Below are 22,622 nucleotides of genomic sequence, written 5' to 3' on the forward strand. Positions count from 1 at the left end.
TTTTATTTTGAGAGTACAGTTATTTTTTATTTTTTTAAAATATATTTTTATTGATTTCAGAGAGGAAGGGAGAGGGAGAGAGAGATAGAAATATCAATGATGAGAATCATTGATTGGCTGCCTCCTGCACGCCCCCACCAGGGACCGAGCCTACAACCCAGGCATGTGCCCCCGACCAGAATCGAACTCAGGACCCTTCAGTCTGCAGGCTGACTCTCTATCCACTGAGCCAAACGAGCCAGGGCGAGAGTACATTTATTAAAACTGGGAACAGTGAAACAAGGAAGGGCTTAGACTAGAAGAAGCAACAGGAGAGGGACTAGGCGGGCCTGCTTTGCCTCATTGAAAAGTCAAGATCTAGGAGGCAGGTTCAGGGGTTAGCCCGGGACTAGCTACCGCCACCTTGGTTCCCCTGGTTATAAGTCTCATGGGACCCTTAGAACTCAGGGAGAAAAAGCCGCCTGAGAAAGAAAGGGGCAAGAAAGGTGTGGGCATGCGCCCAGGAGGGAGAGTATGCAAAATAAATATTTATTAACATTTGAATCTTTATGTACACTTTTAAAAGCAAATGTACAAAGGGAGGAATTACAAAAATTAACCTCAAGTCCTTTTCCCCAATGTATAAATGAGCATTAAAGATCAGTAGGGCCACCACCATCAGAATAAAAAGTCTGTCTAAAAGAATACAAATAATTACTTTAAATGCCATTCAGATACTTTCCTTATAGTTACAACTCAAAAGAATACTAAGAGGCCAAATATATCCAGAACACCGTGTTTTCACCTTACCCTAGCTTATTAAATATACAAATATGTTTCCGTCTTTTTGTCCAGCAAGCAAATGAGAATCTGTACCTGACCATTTAACGAAAGACCAGTTCTGGTCAGAGATGGGTGGAAGAAGAGCAGTGCAATGACCGAGAAGTAAGTCCCAAATGGCAATTGTTCCAGAAGTCAATACCGCTGCTGCGAAATTATCCTTCACATCACCTTCCAGGAGCCTAATGTCAAGCAGAGAAGAAACGATTCAAACCATATTATATACTACAGGCCTGGCGCACGAAATTCATGCATGGGTAGAGTCCCTAGGCCTGGCTGGTGATCAGGACCGATCTGTGGGATTTGTGCTGGGTGATTGGGGGACCCCTGCTGGCACCCGCCTTGGCCGGCCTGGCACTGCCCACTTGCCAGCCCTGCCCCCTGCCGCCAGTCGTCTCCCTCTGAGGAGCGACTGGTGGGGTGATGGGGGGGGGCCCCTGCTGACTCCCTCCTTGTCCGGCCCTGCCCCCTGCCACCAGTCGCTTCCCTCTGCGGGGTGACTGGTGGGATGATGAGGGGGGAGGGGCCCGCTGGCAATTGCCTTGGTTGGCCTGGGGCCTGTGGGCAACTCCTGCATTGAGCGTCTGCCCCCTGGTGGTCAGTGTGCATCATAGCGACCGGTTGTTCCGCTGTTCGGTCGATTGCCTTTTATTATATAGGATATTTATATATGCGTATTTTAAAGAGGCGAAAACCATCCTCCCCAAAGCAACATGAACAAAAATACCTGGAAATAGGAATGCTTCTCTTTGCCGTTCGGGACATGAACACCTGTGCAGTCCCTGCCTCTCTCCTGATGCATCTTATACCCCGTGCACCCTAGCTCACCGTGGCCAAACGCAGTCTCCTCAGTGTCTTCGCACTTGGTATTCTCTCCCCTTGGCAGGCTCTAAGCCTAGTCCTTAGCGTGGCTGGGCTTTAGTTATTACTCAGGCTGTTGCTTCTGCAGAAAGGTCATACCTAGTCCCTGTCTATCCACCCACACTGTATCACATGACCTGTTTCTATCTTCACAGCACTTGTCACAATGTGGTGGGTATCTTTGCCACAAGAGTGTAATCATAAGGCAGAAGTCTGGTTGTCTTCTTAAGATGGGGCTCTACAGTCAGCTACCTGGCTTTGAATTCTAACAAAGCAAGAGCTGTGTGGCTCTGGGCAAATTATTTAACTTCAGCAGTAAAATGGGGACATGGTGATTATTGTGAGGTTTCACGAAACAGTTGGCAGCACAGTCCTAACCCTCAGGAAGTGCTTAATGAAAATGCATGTTGTCTTACTGCCATATCACCAGCACCGTGCAGAGTGCGACCCATAAACTGATCTTCTCACAGTCAATAGTTCAATATTAGCCCTGGTCAGTGTGGCTCAGCTGGTTGGGTGTTGTCCATTGCACTGAAAGGTTGCTGGTTCAATTCCTGGTCAGGGCACATGCCTGGGCTGTGTGGGCTTGATCCCCAGTGAGGCAGCCGGTTGATGTTTCTCTCCCTCTTCTTTCCTCTCTCTCAAAAACGCCCCCACAAAAAAACCTTAAAAAACCCCTAGTTAAATATTTATTAATCCTATATAATAAAAGGCTAATATGCAAATTGACCAAACAGCAGAATGACGGGCCGCTATGACATGCACTGTCCACCAGGGGGCAGACGCTCAATGCAGGAGCTGCCCCCTGGTGGTCAGTGTGCTCCTACAGGGGGAGAGCCGCTCAGCCAGAAGCCCTGAGCCAGGCTCACGGCAGGTGAGCGCAGCGGAGGTGGCAGGAGCCTCTCTCACCTCCGAGGCAGTCTGACATCCCCAGAGGGCTCCTGGACTGCTAGAGGGCACAGGATGGGCAGAGGGACCCCCCCACAAGTGCATGAATTTCATGCACCGGGCCTCTAGTAGATCAATATTAGCTCCCTACATGGTGGAGGCTCAAATTTCGAAGTAAAGTTGTCTTCCTAAAGTACATTTAAAACTTTTCTCAATGGAAATAACATAAATTATAAATCTCCTGTAGAGAATATTAATTACTCTGTATTTAAAATGTTTTCATTATGGGATAAAACAGGGCGTAAATACACATAAAATACTTATCCAACGCCATGCTGGTGGGATCAGTATACAAGGAACCTGAGGCTTGACTCAGGTCTACTAAACATTCTACTTCACTTTTTAAAAAAATTGATTTATAGAGAGAGGAAGGAAGGAGATGGGGGCGGGAGTGTGTGGGAAGAGAGAAACACTGATGTGAGAGAGAAACCTCAATTGGTTGCCTTCTGCATGCACTCTGACTGGGGATTGAATCCAATACTTTGAGTATGTGCCCTGACTGGGAATTGAACCCGCTAAGGCTGAACACTATACTTCTTAACATTCTTTATCTTGATCTATGTATAGGGTTTCATGTTTCCATTCATCTAAATGACAGAAAAACATTTGGTTTCTGTATGAGCACAGGTGCCTTTCAAAGATCACACTCACTGCCCAGCAGTCGCACACTTGCCTCCCAGCCTGCCCTTGAGGAAGACAGTAGAGCATCACACCCACGCTCAGGGCCGTCTTGGGGTTGATCGCAATAAGCTGGAACACGGGGCTTCCCGATGGCTCCCTCTCTTTGGCACAAGGATGACTCAGAACAACAAAAAGGAGTCCCTGATTTAGAAGAAAAATTAATAACCAAAGAAATCATTAGGACTATGGTGAGAAAAAGCAAGAGTTGGCAGAGACAAAACGAAAGACTCACAGGAAAGATCAACAGACCTGTCAGGCTCCCAGCCATTCCCCGTCTCTGCAGGCGTGAATTGGGCTAATGCAGCAGCCCTCCACCTTAGACATGGCTAACACCCCAGGCCACCCATTTGAGAAAACGCTGGCTCAGAGAAAGAGGGCAAATAAACACATGATGGGAGACCTCCAACTAGAAATACTCATTTGTCAGTTGGTTTTTGAACATTCGGAACACATATGCCCATAAATACAATCATAAGTTGCAACTAGAGTTTAGGCCAGCCTATAACAGTTTATTCATTTGTATTTATAGAGTGCGAGTGACCAAAAAAATACACCATGACCCAGGTGGGAAAATGTGTCACAAACCTCTCCCAGCTTTAAAATTACCTGTTCTTCTTTTTTTAATCCTCACCCAAGGATATGTTTTCACTGATTTGAGAGAGAGAGGAAGGGAGGACGAGAGGAAGGGAGAGAGGGCGGGAGGGAGGAAGAGAAACACTGATTGTTGCCTCAAATACACACCCTGACCGGGAATTGAAATCGCAACATTTTGGTATATGGGATGATGCTCCAATAAACTGAGCCACTGGCCAGGGCAAAAATTACATGTTCTCATAAACATTATTGTTTGTGAAGATACTTGTCACACCCATATGTATACATGTCTATATGTATGCTATACGTTGAAAATAATTATCTTTGGGGGTAAAATAGGGAAAATTAATTATTGGGCCATCTTAGGATTAATAACACTCATTTCTACCTTATACATTCCCAGAATGACTACATAAAAAATTTTTTAAAGTTGATTTTAAATAGAGGAAGGGAGCCGTAACCAGTTTGGCTCAGTGGATAGAGCGCCGGCCTGCTGACTGAAGGGTCCCAGGTTCGATTCCAGTCAAGGGTATGTACCTTGGTTGCGGGCACATCCCCAGTAGGGGGTGTGCAGGAGGCAGCTGATCGATGTTTCTCTCTCATCTATGTTTCTAACTCTCTATCCCTCTCCCTTCCTCTCTGTAAAATATCAATAAAATATATTTAAAAAAATAAATAGAGGAAGGGAGAGAAACATCAATGTGAGAGAGAAACATTGATCAGTTGCCTTCTGCACACTCCCCAACTGGAGATCAAACCTGCAACCTGGTTATGTGCCCTGACTGGGAATCAAACCTGAGACCTTTTAGTGTATTGAATGACACTTCAGCCAACTGAGCCACCTGGCCAGGGCCAGAATAACTGAATTTTTTTTTTTTAAATATATGTTATTGATTTTTTACAGAGAGGAAGAGAGAGGGACAGAGAGCTAGAAACATCGATGAGAGAGAGACATCGATCAGCTGCCTCCTGCACACGCCCCACCGGGGATGGCCCGCAACCAAGGCACATGCTCTTGACCGGAATCGAATCTGGGACCCCTCAGTCCGCAGGCCAACGCTCTATCCACTGAGCCAAACCGGTTTCGGCATAACTGAAAATTTTTTTTATATATATATTTTATTGGTTTTTTACAGAGAGGAAGGGAGAGGGATAGAGAGTTAGAAACATCGATGAGAGAGAAACATCGATTCAGCTGCCTCTTGCACACTCCCTACTGGTGATGTGCCCGCAACCAAGGTACGTGCCCTTGACCGGAATCGAACCTGGGACCCTTCAGTCCGCAGGCTGACGCTCTATCCACTGAGCCAAACCGGTTTTGGCAAATAACTGAATTTTTATAATGAGAATGCATTACCTTTAAAATTAGAAAATAACTGAGAGTTAAAAAATGTTAAATGCCATACACTTAACTAGGGGTAGGCCAACTATGGCCCACAGGTAAAATCTGGCTCAAGGCATAAGGGGAAGTTTTATTGTCCAAAATGTTTTATTGGAAAGTAGCCACACCCATTTCTTACATCATCTCTGCGTGATTTTGTGCGATAGTGGCAGAGCAGGTGGCTACAGCAGAGACCGTGTGGACTGCTTAGTTGAAAACATTTACTGTCTGTCCCTTTACAGAAATGTTTGCCAATTCCTGCACTCAAGTATAATTTATTATTTCTGGAGGTTGGCTTCATGGGGAACTCTTACTGTTTTTTTCTATTTCTGTTCTCATGTTTTAAAATGAAATAGGTATTAATGTTGTAATACCAAAGATAAACGCTTAGTAGATAAATTTAATAATTCCAGAGACGAATTCGACCCTTTTATTTTAGGATGAATAATAAGCCTCAAGACTATGTGACAGATTACCTAAGCCCACAAAACTGTTGCATTCATGTCCACAGATGCTCTGGGCTAGGGAGAGATGCACCCTTTGCGTTCAGAGCCTCCCCGTGCTGAGGCCCGCGGGGTTGCCCATGGGGCTGGGCAAGGGAGTCTCCATTCTGCACTGAGCTGGCTGCTTCTGCCTCTGCTTGTGGCTCAACAGCATGAGCAGTTACTCCTGACCCTGGGACAACTACCTCCAACCCGTTCAGATGCCAAAACCAGACTGGAAGCCAACTGTATTAACACAATGGCTAAGAGGCTGTGGTTCGTTTCTATACGAGAACACTAAAGTCTAAGAGGAAAGCGTGTCTGTGACCATTTCATCATCCTTCCTCGGGATATTCATTCACATCATAAATCACTTATGGCAATGTGGTTGGGAGCCAATTCTGTTAACAGGATAATATTTCTCAGTATAAATTCACAGCCAAAAATTAATGATTGCCCTTAAGTCATACAGCCAGAAAATTCACCAAGCAATCATACGATACCAACACTTATTTTCATCCATTTCAAGAAAGAACAAACACTGCTATCCAATTTTGAAAAAAATAGGCAACAAGGAGGGCCAATTAATTACTACTCACTAAGTTATTGCTGTCACTCAGGAATACCAAGAGTAACACTCAGAACAGACATGGAATGGTCCCGGCTGATTGGCACTTACCATTTCAGAATAGGCTTTGTGACAGACGGAGGCTTGGTAGGAGTCACCAATGTGCATCTTTTTCAGGAGCTGACCAGTTTTTAAATTCCTTAGACACCAAAAATAGATAAGCTGATAACACTCTTCCAGGAAACTGGTTTGCACATCATATTCTTATTTATCATGGCATCCTTTTGGAGGGGACCGAGAGCAAACTAAGGGACATAGTACCTTTGATTTGTTTAGTCACAGCCTGAGCTAAAAATAGCACTATAGTTTAATTTGGTTAATTTGGTCAATGGTTTTTGTTTCTGTTATTGTTAATCCACTGCCATGGATATTTTTTCCATTGATTTTTTTAGAGAGTGGAAGGGAGCGAAGGTTGGAGAGGATGAGAGAGAGAGAGAGAGAGAGAGAGAGAGAGAGAGAGAGAGAGAGAGAGAGAGGGAGAGAGAGAACATCAATTGGTTGTCTCCCACACATGTCCAGACCCAGGCCAGGGATTGAACCTGCAATCCAGGTACATGCTCTTGATGGGGAATTGAACCTGTGACCTTTTGGTGTGCAGGCTGTCATTATAATCACTTAACCACACCTGCCAGGGCTGGCTAATAGTTTAATTTGATCGTTTAGCCCTCTGCTATGCCACTAGGGAGAAATCTCTCCAAATTCCAGGATAAAGGGTTTCAATTATCTCATTTTACTTGGTATTAAAATTACATGGTATAGCTCTAATCATTATGATTTTGTCACAATTTTTGTTATACCTAAATTTTCCATGGAGGACAATGGTCAGGAAACCAAATCTGGTTAGGCAAGAGATGACACCTGAAAGAGACTTGTAATTATGTCTCTATAATATCTGCTTATTCTAGAGCCAGCCCAAGATAATGGAGAAAGAAGGAAAGACTGAGCTGGGGTGAAAAATGGAAAAAAGGGTGAAAGGAGAGGCTAAATGTAAAAGAGAAGAAAAAAGAAAGTTTGCTGGAACCACTCCTCAGCTTGAGGACTTGTGACATTAACCCTGTTCTATCGTGTGACTCTGCCTATGAAACCCTTTCAGTTGGCTCCCATTAGCCACGGATGAAGTTCAAGTAATTTTTCACGGAACTTAGTCCTCACGAAGCCAGCCTGTAGCAGTGTTACTCACACTGCTCCTGTGCCCGACAGCTCACTGCCTGTTCAACATGTTATGCATGTTCCCAGTCTCTGCCTTTGTTCAAGTTATCCCTCCGCATGCCCTCCCATTACTGGCCAACCCATCCCTGTGTAGACCAACACCCATCCATTTCTTACGGCCCAGATCATGTCCCACCTTCTCCCAGCAGCATGAGCTCAGTTTAGACTCTCTCACTCCTCCCTGTCTGCACCAGTCCACAGAAGTCTCCTCACCTCCAATTCCATATAGTACTGTACACATGCCTTACTTTTAATGTAATAAATGTATACTGTAATAGGGTAGAATGTAATCATTCAACACATACTTCTGAACTTCTATGGCCCAGGCATTGTATACAAAACTAAAGACAGGGAGCTAAATTCTCATGCAAGTATGCAAGGTTTTCTCATACAGGGACACCAGAGCAGGTATATCCCTTACAGAGGTTAGTGCACGTTCTGTAGATAGTAATTGCTCTCTCCCAAATCCCAAAGCACTCTGTCCAAATCTCTATTATTGTGACACTAGGAACTGTGAAGCAATCTTATTTACCTACTAGGTTTTAGGGGCCTTGGGGCCAGGATTCATATTTACGTCCCTCACAGAGAAGTAGAGACTCAAATAGCTATTAAATAAGTGAAAGACGGTACTCAGTTAATGTAGCTTGACCAAGATTTAATATTTAAAACTTCAGCAGTAGTTTCAAAACAAGCCACTTGAGCCCTGGCTGGTGTGGCTCAGTTGGCTGGGAGTCATCCCCTGCACCAAAAGGTTGCTAGTTCGATTCCTGGTCAGGGAACATGCCTACATTGTGGGTCCTCATCCCCAGTAGGGGTGTGTTCTGCATGCTTCTCTCTCACATCGATGTTTCTCTCTCTTTCTCTCTCTCTCTCCCCCTCTCCTTTCTTCTCTCTCTCAAGTCAATAAAAACAGAAAAAATTATTAAAAAACATGCCACTTGAACCTGGAGTGTAATATGAATTGCTTTAGGCATCCTACAAATAAGGAGTCCCACAGGAAAGGTAAACAACTACTATATGTACAAGTATAGGGTGTCCCCCAAAAGGTACATACATACTTTGAATAGTTATAAAGGCAGTGTTTATTAAAATACATTTCGTTTTCAAAATTGAGCTATCAGCTGTTAAAGTGTACATACACTTTTTTTTAAAATGTATTTTTATTGATTTCAGAGAGGAAGGGAGAGGGAGAGAAAAATAGAAACATCAATGATGAGAGAGAATCACCGACTGGCTGCCTCCTGCATGCCCCCCACCGGGGACCCAGCCCACAACCCAGACACGTGCCCCTGACCAGAACTGAACCCGGGACCTTTCAGTCCGCAGGCCGACACTCTATCCACTGAGCCAAACCGGCCATGGCAAAGTGTATATACATTTTTGAGGGACATCTTATAGTTATAGAGAGCCCAAAGGTAAAAGATAGCTTCTGATAGACAGCATGAGCCACACATCTTTGAGTAGCTACCCTAAGCAAACAGCTAAGACAGGCACTAAGAACTGATATAAGACATGGCACTATCTTCAGGGACTTCCATAATACAAAGTAGCACACGCTAAATTAAAAATCAGGGCCCATGAATTCAGACAGGGAAATGCCAACAAGGGCTGAGGTGATATGACAGAACTCAAGGCAACTGGGGGGGAAGGTACCCCTTAGGACTCAAACTTACTCTTCTTTTTTTAAAAATATATATATTTTATTGATATTTTACAGAGAGGAAGGGAGAGGGATAGAGAGTTAGAAACATCGATGAGAGAGAAACATCGATCAGCTGCCTCCTGCACGCCCCCTACTGGGGATGTGCCCGCAACCAAGGTACATGCCCTTGACCGGAATCGAACCTGGGACCCTTCAGTCCGCAGGCTGACGCTCTATCCACTGAGCCAAACCGGCTAGGGCTCAAACTTACTCTTAGTACAGAGGTCCCACCCTAATCCCAAATTCTGTTGTGATCCATTATATACGAGATGCCAAAAGACAACTATTAGCAAAAGGGGGGAAATGAGGGATGGGAAGAAACAAGGGAGCCAAGCTGTATGGAACACTGAAAAGGGAATTTTTGTAGTACAGCCTGGGAAATGGAAGCTGAAGAAAGGCAAATATGGGCTCCACAAAAGGTTTTCTTTCTGGGGCAGAGGGGAGAGGGCTGGGAGTAAGAGTGTTTATGAAATAATAGCATAAGAGATGATCTGGAGGTTGAATATTGATTGATGGCAATTACTAGATTAAATTAATAGCCTCGGGGCTAAATAACGAAGGTCTGGACTCTAGAAACAGCAGAAGGAATAGAAAAGAGAACTTTGTAAAGAACACTGTCCTCGAGTAAGACCTGAGACCTGAGGAAAGTGCTCAGTGGGAACCTGCTGCTCTGATGGCAGGACATGTGAGCACAGGGCTGCTGGCAGGGCAGAACACGGTCCCATTCCAGGCTCCCTGGTGAGGAGGGCAAGGCTACTCTCAGCGCCATGCTTTCCTAGTTTACTCCCAGAAGGTTAGCAATGGGCAGTGCAGAAGAGGTAGGTGATAGTGACATTAATATCATAACTTCTCTTTTCAAGACCCATTCTAGCTCCAAGGAAACAGTTAATGGAAAAGCTTCTGAGAAAAAAAATCACTATTCTAATACAAATTAACCCTGCAAGTGCCGATGGCCAGGCATGGTTCTCCCTGTGATCAGGGAAGAGAGGTGGCTGGGGACTCCTTGACGTCAGTTTCCCTATCACAGTTATTAATTTGGATCCTGTAATGAACCATTTTTTATGTATCTAGTAATTCTGGATTATATTCTAGACATCACAAATGACACTTCGCATAAACTCTGGATTCTCTTAGGTTTCCCTGAAGAATACTGATTCTGGCCCCACACCTCCCCCCAGTAACCTGGTAACTTGGCTAACCTCAAATTCCAGTTGCTGAAAACCTAGTTCAGTTCTTTTTGCCTTACCTAGGCTTCCCTGAGTCTGCCCCACATACATGTCATTTAAAAGGTCAGATATTGAGGCAGAGACTATAGCAAGAGTTAGGGCTCTTCTCTGGCTCTTTACTTCTGGGATTTCTCTGCCTCACTTTCACACTGAACCAGCAGGACAGCAAGTTTTCTTTTTATTAAATGTATTTGGGAGCCCTGGCTGGTTTTCTCAGTGGTTAGAGCGTCAGCCCTCAGACTGAAGGGCGGAGGGTTCGATTCCAGGTCAAGGGCATGTACCTGGATTGCAGGTTTTCTCTCTGGCCCAGTCGGGGCACGTGCAGGAGGCAACCAATTAATGTGTCTCTCAGATTGATGTTTCTCTCTCTCTCTCCCACCTCTCTCCCTTCCACGCTCTCTTTAAAAAAATGGAAAAAATATTCTTGGGTTAGGATTAACAACAAAAAGAATGTATTGGGGAGACACTGGTTTACAAAATTATACATGTTTCAGGTGTACAATTCTACAACACATCAGAAGGTTTTCTATCAAGCTTTTGGCCACTCCGTGTGTGGAGTGGAGCCTGCCCTCTACTAAAAGCCATAAGAACATGAACCTTGTCCAGTGACATTTCCTGTCTCGAAGGGTCGAACCGCCCCCCTGCCCCCCAGTATCTTTCTTCTTTTCCTCACTCTCCAGTGTTTTCAGTTAATTGATTTTTATATTTATTCCAGAGTTTATAGTTACTTGAAGTAGGAGAGTTGGTCTCTGGTAGAAGCCACTCAAGCATTAACCAGAAGCAAAAACAATCATACATTTTTGCCAATAAAATTTCATTCATTGAAGTCTACTCAGACTGATACTTTTCACAATGTCTGAATTAATATGATGTTCTTATTAAGTATCTAGCACCTGACAGTAAACAAACAAAAACTATCATATTTACAGCCTCTTATCTCATCTTACTGACCCTGTGAAATTAGAGGTATATCCTTATATTACAGAAGAGAAAACTGAAGATCTTGAGGGAAAACTTACCAAATAACAATGTTGTTCATTATAGTGGTACCAAGCAGAGCTTCCTGCGTCCCTTGAACCTCAGCAAAAGTTAGTACAGTCTCTTCAGGAGGCATCAAAAACTGTTTTTCTTCACTTCTGCATTTAAAATAGTATTAAAACCCAGCACTTTGTAGCAAAGCACTTTCTAAGCAGCCCTTCTACATATTATCGAACTCTGTACAATAAATACTAACCCAATACCAGAAAAAAGATCCAATCAGAAAACATGTATATGCTAAACTTTCTACAACAAACATGCATTACTTCTAATTATCCATCTGGATATACTGCGAGCACTACAAACTCATCATATCCAACTAACTTCACCAGCCCTCTCCTTAAACTTTGTGTTTCTTTCTGCATTCCTATCTCAGCGAATGGCACCATCACCCAGGTGGCCGGCCCAGACACCTGGACATTTTTCTTGTCTCCCTCCTTTCTAGCTCCTCCATCACCAAGTCCTAATGATTTTATCATCTCACCTACGCCAAATCTGTCTGCTTCTCCCCATCTCCACGAACACTTCCCTAATTTAAGCAAATAATTATTTATCTCGTCTAGATTACTGCAGCAGTTTATAAAAAGACATGCCGTCTATTATCAGAAAAGACAGATTAATAATCACAATAAAGTATATAAATGAGTACACAACAGACACAGAGGAAACTCAGAGCTTCGTTTTCAACGTGTTGGATCCGAGGGAACCCCAGATGTCTAATAAAGAGGCATACAGGTCTAGAGGTCAAGAAAGAGCTCAGAGCTGGAAATGTATGCTCACAAGTAGTCAGCATCTGGACAGTAACTGAAGCCATGAAAACCAAGTGTGTGGAGCAGGAGAAGGGTCTAGAATCTTGAGGTACCTGAAATATTTAAGGGGCACACAGAGATTTCAAAGAAGACAAAAGGAACAAGCAACATTTGCTGAGCCTCTCCACTGCGCTGGCTTCCTCCCTGCACGTCCGCTTCCACCCTTCTAACTGCTCTACGTTCCAGTGTTGAGCAGACCCTGCGACACCACGCCCACAGCATAGAAAGACAAGATGCTGGGGATCCACTTTCTCTGAAACCCTGGGATGAAATCATTCTTTATCTGATGGTTAAACCAGCTGGTGCTTTTCTTACCCTCCTTCTGCAAATGTCATGACCTCCACTTGCTGATCACAGAGGGTCCTGCTGCTGCTGACTAGCCTCCTCTGTGTCAGGCCAAGCACAGCGTGTATATTTCCAGTCCTCAGGAGCACCTGCTTTTCACATCCACCATCAGAGGAACAAAGTAACGCCCTAAGCCAAACATAAGAAAAAGCAGAGAAGTCAGGAGTCTTTTTAAAAAAAAATAAGATTTAAAAATTGATTTTACAGAAAGAGGGAGAGGGAGAGAGAGAAATATCCACTGGCTGCTTCCCTTCTGTCCTACAGGTTCAGCGGGAAAGTGAGGCAGAGAAACCCCAAAAGTAGAGAGCCAGAGAAGAGCCCTAAACTTTTTTTTTTTTTAAAATATATTTTATTGATTTTTTACAGAGAGGAAAAGAGAGGGATAGAGAGTTAGAAACATCGATGAGAGAGATCAGCTGCCTCCTGCACACCCCCCACTGGGGATGTGCCCACAACCAAGGTACATGCCCCTGACCGGAATTGAACCTGGGACCCTTGAGTCCGAAGGCCGACGCTCTATCCACTGAGCCAAACCGGCTTCGGCTGGCTGACCTTTTAAATGACATGTATGTGGGGCAGGCTCAGGGAAGCCCAGGTTTTGGATCAAGGCCGAAACCGGGGCACGTGCCCTGACCGAGAATCGAACCTTACAGCCTTTCAGTGCACGGGACGCTCGACCAACTGAGCCACACCGGCCAGGGCAGAAAATAAGTCTTTAATAGTAAAGGACTAGGTTCAAATTTTAAAAGGAAACTTCAGTGCGGGGTCAAGTGAAAGATAAAGGAAAAGAAAACTTCTGGAGAACTACGCACCTGATTTCTCTGATTTCCAAATTCCCCAAGGCCACACACACAAGATTACACACATCAGGCACAGGAACTATCTGTAACACTGGAACCTAAATAAAATAAGAGCCAAAATAATGTTTGGTTGTTTCATTTTTAATCAATCTAAATTTTCCAAAATTTATTGCATGTTTTTATTCTTACTATACCAGGATAGTTTCCAACATTTGGAAATGTGAGAAGGTTCAGCAAACACCCTTTTTTATGAGTCGTAAATCCAAATAAGCTACATGCATAACAGTGTTTACTGCAGCGTTTATTAATGCAGCTTATGCTCCTACCAACAGGGGAACAGTTAAGCAAATTCTGGCATTTGAGCCAATACAACCATTAAAATAAATTTATTCACTGAACAAGTATTTATCAAGCACAGAGCAAGAAGCTGTGGATATACTAGAGAACAAGAATGAAATCTGCTAAGAGAGGAGATTAGATCTTCAAGGTTCTCACAAAAAGAAAAAAAAGGTAATTATGCAAAGTGATGGATGTGTTCCCATCACTTAATTGTGGGATTCCTTTCCCAATGTATACACATAGCAAATGATCAATGAGTACACGTTAGACATATTACAAGTTTATTTGTCAATTATGCCTGAATAAATCTGGAAATATAAATAAAATTCTACATAGATAAGTATGAAGGAGAAATGTTTATATGCTAAGTGAGAAAAAGCAGTTTAAAAATTGTAAGCCACTAGGGGGAACCAGAGAGATATGTATGAAGGTGGACGGGACCTGGAAGAAAACACACGCGGAAAAGCAGCAGGAACGATGGGTGTCAGCATGCTTAGAAGTCAGAACAGACGGAAATGCCAAGCTGCTTCATCAGATCGAGATCATGATCCACTTCTGGATGAGCGTGCGATAAAGCTAATGAAGCACAATGTGAACTGTAGACCAGATGGCAGGGACATGGTGCTCACTGCACAACTTCTCTGCTATGTTTGAATTCTCCTAATAAAGCTTATCTCTGTTCTGTTCTGCAGTCACAGACCCCGCTCCCTCTTTGGTGAGCTGCCCATCCATCATCATGCAAATAACCCCAAGATCTCTTTTAGACTTGGACTCACCTCTGCAAAGTGCCAGGAATACATTTTTTCCCACTGCCCAGTATCCAGAAGTTTCCAAAGAGAAACTGCATATTCACAAGCAGTTATGATACACGGCTCTTTGACACCAGCTATTTCCCACCACACGGCACTCACATCCACGGAGCAGGAACCTGAATGATTCTAACCAGAGTGGCAATAATGTTATGCTAAAGGGATACTTGGGGTCTGTTTTATGAAAAAAATAAATATGGAAAGTGATGCATGACAAGGATTAATTAAATACCAAGTAAGTGTAATGAAAGTTTTATGCAGGTCAAAACAGAGGCATGGTGGGTCTTACAGGTAACTAAAAAAAACTGCCCATACACCTTCATCTCATGATGTAATTTAAAAGTATAGCTCCACCCTGGCTGGGTGGCTCACTTGGTTGGCGCATAGTCCCATACACCTAAAGTTCGCAGGTTGGATTCCAGGTCAGGGCACAGACCTAGGTTACGGGTTCAATCTCTCGTTGGGGCGCATACAGGAGGCAACCAATTGATGTTTCTCTCTCTCTTCCTCTCTCAAAAAACACAAACAAAAACCTTAAAAAATAAGAAATTAAAGAATAGACTACTCCAGAATAGAATACATTCAAATTTAACCACCAAGATAGCCCATAAGAACTTACCCACTTAGAAATTAAACATCCTGATGAACCCCTCAGGACTGAAATAACATACTATTTCTATATGAACAGCAAGGAGAGCACTAGGCATCAAAACATGCAGCATGTGGCCCAAAGCAAGATTTCCCAAAAAACTGTATAATCAATCATAAATGCATTTATTAAAAAGCAGAAAGATAAAGTAAGCAAGCAGCTCAAGAAAGTAAAAAAACAATAAAAGGAGCACAATGAAAAACAGAAGGAAGGAGTTACTATGGGTAAAAACAAAAGTAAATGAAATAGGAAATGAAAACATCAACTAACAATCAATACAACCAAAAACTAATTTTCTACAAGACCAGCAGAATGGACAAATCTCTTAAATCTGATGTAGGAAAAAAAATATTTTTTAGAAATGGGGGATTTTACTTACAAACTTGAAGATACAATGAAATGGTTGATTCCTGAAGAAACTAAATTATTAAAATTGATTCAAGAATAGCTTTGAAATGACATAAGTATTACTATGTATCTTTTATTGAAAAGGAATCTGGAGCTCAGAGGCTAAATGATTTGCCCAATGTCACAAAGCCAATAATTGGCAAACAGTTTATGTGGGTTTTAAGCTCTTTCTTCTGTACCAATTGTTCTCAACTGGGGGCAATTTTGCAACCCTCCTTGGGGAAGACTTGACAATGTCTGCAGACATTTTGGTTGTTACTATCACTGGTTTCCCACAATGCACAGGTCACCCAACCTCTCACAGCAAACAATCATCCAGCCCCTAATGTCAACGGTGCTGAAACTGAGAAACCATACTCTACACATGAATACTAAGTTAATTAAGTCACAGGTCAAATCTAATTCCCAGGATTTACTAAAGTGTCATTAACAGAATATTGTTTTTTTTAATGCAATGATCAGTTTAAGAAAAACTTATTGAGTTGAGAGAGAGAGAGAGAGAGAGAGAGAGAGAGAGAAAGGGGGAAAGAAAGACAGAGAAAGAGAGAGGGAGGGAAAGAGAGAAATCAACTTGTTGTTCCACTTATTTTATGGATTCACTGGTTGCTTCTTGTATGTGCCCTGACAGGGGACCGAACCTGCAAACTTGGCATATCAGAATGCCAAGTTTAACCACTCTAACCAACTGGCCAGGGCTCATTAACAGAATATTGTAACTTATATTTCTTAGAACCACATATATCACACAGCATATGAAGATTAACCATTCACCACATCACAATCAAGAACTGCTACCCATTTTCTGATATATCACCATAAGTGGTTCTTCTAGAAACATTTGATGATTTGGGTAGGAGAGTCACAAATGACTCCTCTTTCTTTCTCTCCCTCTGTTAATATCTGATTTTTATTTAGATAAGTTGAGTTAATGAGTTTAAGTTTCCTTGGCAATAGCTTGACACACAAACTTCTTCAGATGATCTCAAAATATAAATACAGGTAAATACTGTGAAAAACAAAGAACTTAAATCTGTTTTTCTGAATCATTTTTTTACCAAATTTATTTAATAGTATTAAGTTAAGAATGAAAAACTATAGCCTGGCCAGCATGGCTCAGTGGTTGAATGTGTCTACCTGTGAACCAGGAGGTCATGGTTTGATTCCCGGTCAGGGCACATGCCTGGGTTGTGGGCTCGGTTCCCGGTGGGAGGCAGTGCAGGAGGCAGCTGATTAATGATTCTCTCTTATCATTGATGTTTCTCTCTCTCTTCCTCTCTGAAATCAATAAACATATATTTTAAAAAAATGAAAATCTATCTAATAAAATTCTCCGTTTTCCTATTCATCACATTTTTTACATGTAAGACAAAGACACATTAGAAGGTAACAGTGTTCTGACCTTTAACTTTGAAACCAATTGTAGGTTGCCTGGGTTTAAGCTGTCACAAGTAGGAACGTCTGCTAATTCAGTCTGTAGAAACAAAAGCCACACCATTAATCTACACTTTACGTACGACATCTGCTGCACCGCTCACTCATCAGAATGCCTACTTCTTATGGCAAACTGCTTCACTGATGACAAAGCCATTATTAAACACATTTTAAAATGAACTTTAATTCCCCCAGAATGAACTTAAAAGTTTACAGTGATGTCCTATCAAGGAAACGTATCAAAGCATTCTTAAACACCGAGCAGCCAATGTGTACAGAAGTCACTGAGGTGTTTCATTCCTTCAGAGAAAATGTCACAAAGGAAGCAGATTGTACCTGTTCGATGGAATGTTTCCATGAGTCAAGGCATGTGCTTCCACAGAGCGGATTTTCTTTGGAAGGGCCTGACTCAGCGGGGAAAGGTGTTGCCTGGGGGCCAGAATCGTAGGCACAGTCAGGCTGTCCCTCCCTTCCTGTCACACGCAGGCTGCCATCTAATTTTGGTTGGCTGGTGCAACTGTGGCCTTGCTTACTATCACTAGCTTTCCCAGGAGAAAGCTGGGGTGAAGAGCAAGTTAGTTCAACAACCTCTGCAGACACTTTGTCAGAGCGTGTTGGGGAGCCAAGCGCTGGAGTAGTGCCCAAGACGGGGAAAGCGGGGGAGCACGCCTCTGCTGTCGGTCTGCCATTACCATCAGGTGTAACAGTATTTACAGGAGTGAAGAGTAATGTGGACGAGGAAAGGCCCTTATGCCCAGGCTGGCTTTTTTGCTTTGGCATTTCAGGGGGTGCCTTTCCTGGTAGAACAATCAGTTCCTCTCCCAAGTCCTCCATTTCCATGTGGATTTGCTTAGGAGTCAATTCCTCCAAATCAAGGTAATTTCCCTCTTCCAGATGCCTCTCTCCATACACGTTTGATCTGAAAGGCTCAATCAGCTTTTCGGAGCAGAACTTCAGTTTTTCAAGCTTAAGAGACCCAAAGTCTTCATCAGGTAACTGAAAGTCTGTGATTTTGAGAAAAGACGACAGTTGCTTTAAACTCGGCATTTCATTCTGATGAGACGGAGCACTGGAAGCAGTACCACCCAAAGCTAAATAAGCGTTATTAATGGAAAAGGAGTCCTCTTTTTGGCAGTGACCTTCCTTCCCTAAAACAGAAAGGAACAACAATAACAAATACCCAACAAGAGACATTAACACCCCCCAAAACAGTGCACTTCTAACCTCCAACAGGATGTAACAGGTGCATCACTTTTCCCCTCCATGACCCTGAAACCTCAGTTCAAAAATCAGCCACAGGTTTGTGGTTAACTGGCAGCTCTCCTTGTACAGTTGCCCAAACAGGTGTTGACAGTGTTAGTTGGGTCACAACAGGGGTCTACTCCCAGCTCAGCCACTGACTTGCTGTGCTACTTTGGGCAAGTCAATGCACTTTACCTTCCCTGGTCCCTCAGAAAGGAAGTGGACTAAGAATCTCTAAAGTCCTTTCTGCTCTAAAACTATGATTCCAACAAACTATCAGAATACAGTCTACAAAATGCTGGCTCTTCTCACTGAAGAAAACTTAGTCCCCTTTTCAAGCAAAAAGTTATTTACTACTAGAGGCCTGGTGCACGACATTAGTGCACTGGGGGGTGTGGGGTGTCCCTCAGCCCGGCCTGTACCCTTTTGCAGTCCGGGACCCCGCGGGGGATGTCCGCCTGCCACCACCACCTCTGTGCTTGCCAGCCAGAAGCTGGGCTGGCTCCTCCTTAGCGCTGCCTCAGAGGCAGGAGAGGCTCCCACCATGGCTGCTGTGCTTGCCAGCCATGAGCCCAGCTTCTGGCTGAGCAGCACTCCCCCTGTGGGAGCGTACTGACCACCAGGGGGCAGCTCTTGCATTTACAATGTCCCCTGGTGGTCAGTGCATGTCACAGCAACTGGTTATTCCACCATTCGGTCGATTTGCATATTAGGATTTTATTATACAGGATTCTTAGCGACTGGAATTTTTCTATGCCATTCAAAATGCAGCTGCATCCATCACCTAATAAATGAATAAATAAATGCTAGTACACATATATACAATGGATTATTCAGTCATAAAAAAAGAATGAAGTACTGATACATGCTAGAACATGGATTATCTTGAAAGCAAGGTGAAAGCAGCCGGACATAAAAGATCGCACATTGTATAATACATTGACATGAAATAAGTAAACCCATATAGAATAGATTGGTGGTTGCCAATGGCTGGGCGAGAAGAAATGACCATCAAATGCTTAGTGGGTACAGAATTTCCATGTCAGGTGATGAAAATGTTTTGGAACTAGGTAGGCATCACGGTTGCATGTTGTAAATGTACTAAATGTCACTGAATTATTCGTATGTGAAGGTCACCTAAAATTTTTTTTTTAAATGTAGCTGCAGGTTACTAAAATAGCAGATTATGTCAACATATACAAAAGGAAGTTTCTAGTTTATTATTATATTGCCCTACTTTCTATTCCTTTGTATTCTTATTGACTTAGAAGATGATACATCATAATGACTCTTATTTTTAACTAGAGGCCCAGTGCACAAATTCGTGCACAAATGCAGTTCCTCAGCCTGGCCAGCGCAGGAGGTTGGCTGTGGGAGCGCACTGACCACCAGGGGGCAGCTCTTGCATTGAGTGTCTGCCCCCTGGTGGTCAGTGAGTGTCATAGCGACTGGTTGTTCTTTTTTATATATCTATATATCTAGATAGGCTTTTTTATATATCTATATCTATATATCTAGATAGATAGATTAATTATAGCACACAGACCAGGGCCTGAGTCCAAGGATATAGAGAAAGCAGGCTTTATTTTTGTAACCGTTACTGGAATTTGGTCACATTTACATGTTGTCTGTGGCTATTTTTGCACTCTACTTGAGTAGCTCTGATAGAGCACAATTTTCTACATGGCCCTGTACAGAAAGTTTGCTGACCTCTAGTATAGAAGCAGAGTGAGTTATCCAGTTTTCATGCTCAGTTTATCAGATATAACTCCCAAGTAAATGAAAAAATACTCACTTGCTAGCTTCCAAAATCTTGTATCCCACAGAGCTCAGAGAGATTATATTGGCTATTTTACTCAAAAAAGTTGCTCAGACTGATTGTATTTTATTCCACAATCATTCCTGTGAGAGTCTGTCAATGACCTCTTACTCTGACACATATTTCATTTTACTTTAGAAACACTTTCTATATTAGTTATATTTCTACCCTTGGATAAAGACTATGTTGTACCTGAATACTAATTTTAGGTAAGCTTTCAATATATTTTTCCTCTGTGTCAACTTTTCCAACCAGAATATTGAACTCTAGCATCACATGGCCAGGTCTGAACCCCAGTTCTGTCACTTTAATTAATTAAAGCACTTTAATCTCCTTATGCCTTAGTTTCATCTGTAAGGTGAAGATAAAAACAGATTCTACCTCCTGAGATGATTCAATGAGTTAGTGTCTGTATGACCTTCAGAAAGCGCCAGGCACATAATAAGCATTAGAGGCCATCGTCATCAGCATCCTCCACCACACCTTGATTTACCTTGAACTTCCCTCTTACCATGAATAACTGCTTTTTCATTCTGATCTTTGTCCTTGGACCTATTAACATCTGATGTGCCAGAAGTGGGCAAAAGTAGTTCATGATGATGTAATGTAGGGGTGCGGATTGACTTCCTTTTCCCTCTGGGTCTTCTACCAGAGGACTGGGTAACCGATGTCCTAGAAAAATCATCCGTGGTGTGCCCCGTGGGAGAGCTGACTTCAGTTAGTGAGAGAAGTCTCTGAAAAGGACTTCTGGAACTTGCTTTTTCTGTATACCTGTCACACACCCTAAATTCCTCTTGGTTAGTTTCTTCATTGGAAAATTTTAAATTTTTAGTAGCTTCCTTTTTATTTTTAATGCCTTTCTTTTTGACACCCGAGTGACTCTGAATTACAGCCTCCAGGGCTACTTTCCTCTGGCAATTTGACATATGTCGTGTTGTTCTGACATAATACTCTGCAGGAAAAAGGCCTTCGAGCATGGTGCAAGAATGTGCTTGATTTTCTGCAGAAACAGGAGAGATTATTTCTGGGCCAAGACTTTTACACTGACTCAGAACCTCATTTTCCTGAAAATGTTCATTTCTACCTTCAAGAGCACTACTGGGAGGTACTGAAGCCTTCTCTGTGTGATTTTGTTCTTTTAAGTTTTGGTTTTCATTTGCTGATAAGTTACAAGCAAATTCATTTACAGAATATGCATTATCAGCCTCTAAGTCAGGACTTCTAGGCAGCTGGCCACTTGGACTTATAGTTTTATTTACTTCAGGGTTACCTGTAAAGACAGTCATTTTTTTGTCCTGTGCCTCTAAGTTTACAGGTGAGGTAGGGCTAATGTTTTTTAAGCCATGAACAATAAGTTCACAGTTCCTTTTAGAAGGCTTATGTTGAAGGTGCTGACCACTACTGCTGTCTGATGGAGTATGCAAAGGAGGTGGGGACATCCTGGGGAAATGATTCCCTCCTAAAAGAGCATCCACACTGCTTTGTGGTTTGGCATTTGGTGGAATTAATACACTCCCTCCATTAGTTTCTGTAATTGGTGCTTGAGAATCTGGACGGTCAGACTGACTTGGAAAGTTAGTTCTTATTTTAGCTACAGGTGTCTCAGGATTTTCTCTATTGATTTCTTCTTGTTCCTTTAGTTTTTTTCTAGACAGGATAAGTAGATCAGTGTCAAAGGAAGATTCCCTCTCCTGTGAAATAAATGTTCTCTTCTGTTGCTTCTTTCTTCTCCCTGGCTGCTTACTCTGCCTTTTCTCACCATCAGGGTCACTGACACTGTAGGCAAAATGCTCTTGTATATCATCTGCTCTCTGAATGTGTAATCCTTCCACTGGGCCGTGGCTAGCATTGGAGGACTCAGGCTCAACGTCTCCAGTTTCTTCATTGAGACGGGCGTTGATTTGTAATGCATCATAAGAAGATAGTTTAGTTTTAGGTTCTAAGGAGAAAAATTTATATAATTAATATTTTTCTTTTAAAATGAAACCAAAAATTCCACATTTATTTTTAAATATTACATATAAATACTATATTATTTAAAAATATTACACATAAATATTTACTTAAGAGTCGATGTATTTCATTCCAGCAAATCAAAGTTCAAATTTTTCATAATCTAATCATAATTTAAATAAGTGTAAACAAATAGAATTGTGCTAGAAAGAATGACTTTTAAACTAAAAGATTACCTATTTTTATTGAAGTCATTTTTTTCTTAGTTTTTTTGCAGCTTTTTCGAGGTACAACTGATAAAAACTATATAAATTTAAGGTATACATGTGATACTTTGATATATGTATACATTACAAAGTGTTACCATAATCAAGTTAATTAACATATCCATCAATTCACATAGTTATATCTTTGTGTATGTTGAGGACACTTAAGATCAGTTCTCTTAG

General features: G+C 42.4%; 1 protein-coding gene across 4 annotated transcripts in view; it reads right to left on the bottom strand.

The window, feature by feature from the left end:
• Nucleotides 1-213: 213 nt before the first annotated feature.
• PALB2 (partner and localizer of BRCA2) overlaps nt 214-22,622 on the bottom strand; it is a 29,044-nt gene continuing 6,635 nt past the window's right edge. Inside the window, exons 4-13 of one of the 4 annotated variants that reach the window (XM_079796654.1) lie at nt 20,732-22,159; nt 17,496-18,307; nt 17,128-17,199; nt 14,639-14,800; nt 13,536-13,621; nt 12,694-12,852; nt 11,551-11,667; nt 6,446-6,533; nt 3,296-3,450; nt 214-1,001 (exon numbers count right to left, since the gene is read on the bottom strand). In XM_079796654.1, the coding sequence (XP_079652780.1) occupies nt 791-1,001; nt 3,296-3,450; nt 6,446-6,533; nt 11,551-11,667; nt 12,694-12,852; nt 13,536-13,621; nt 14,639-14,800; nt 17,128-17,199; nt 17,496-18,307; nt 20,732-22,159 (3,290 nt within the window). In that variant the 3' untranslated portion in view covers nt 214-790. Of the gene's footprint in view, nt 1,002-2,515; nt 3,451-6,445; nt 6,534-11,550; nt 11,668-12,693; nt 12,853-13,535; nt 13,622-14,638; nt 14,801-17,127; nt 17,200-17,495; nt 18,308-20,731; nt 22,160-22,622 lie in introns of those variants that run through there. The other 3 variants (XM_079796651.1, XM_079796652.1, XM_079796653.1) reach the window with 3 other exon arrangements.

This window comes from Cnephaeus nilssonii (genome assembly GCF_951640355.1).
Source record: "Cnephaeus nilssonii genome assembly, chromosome: 2".
NCBI classification, from domain to species: domain Eukaryota; kingdom Metazoa; phylum Chordata; class Mammalia; order Chiroptera; family Vespertilionidae; genus Cnephaeus; species Cnephaeus nilssonii.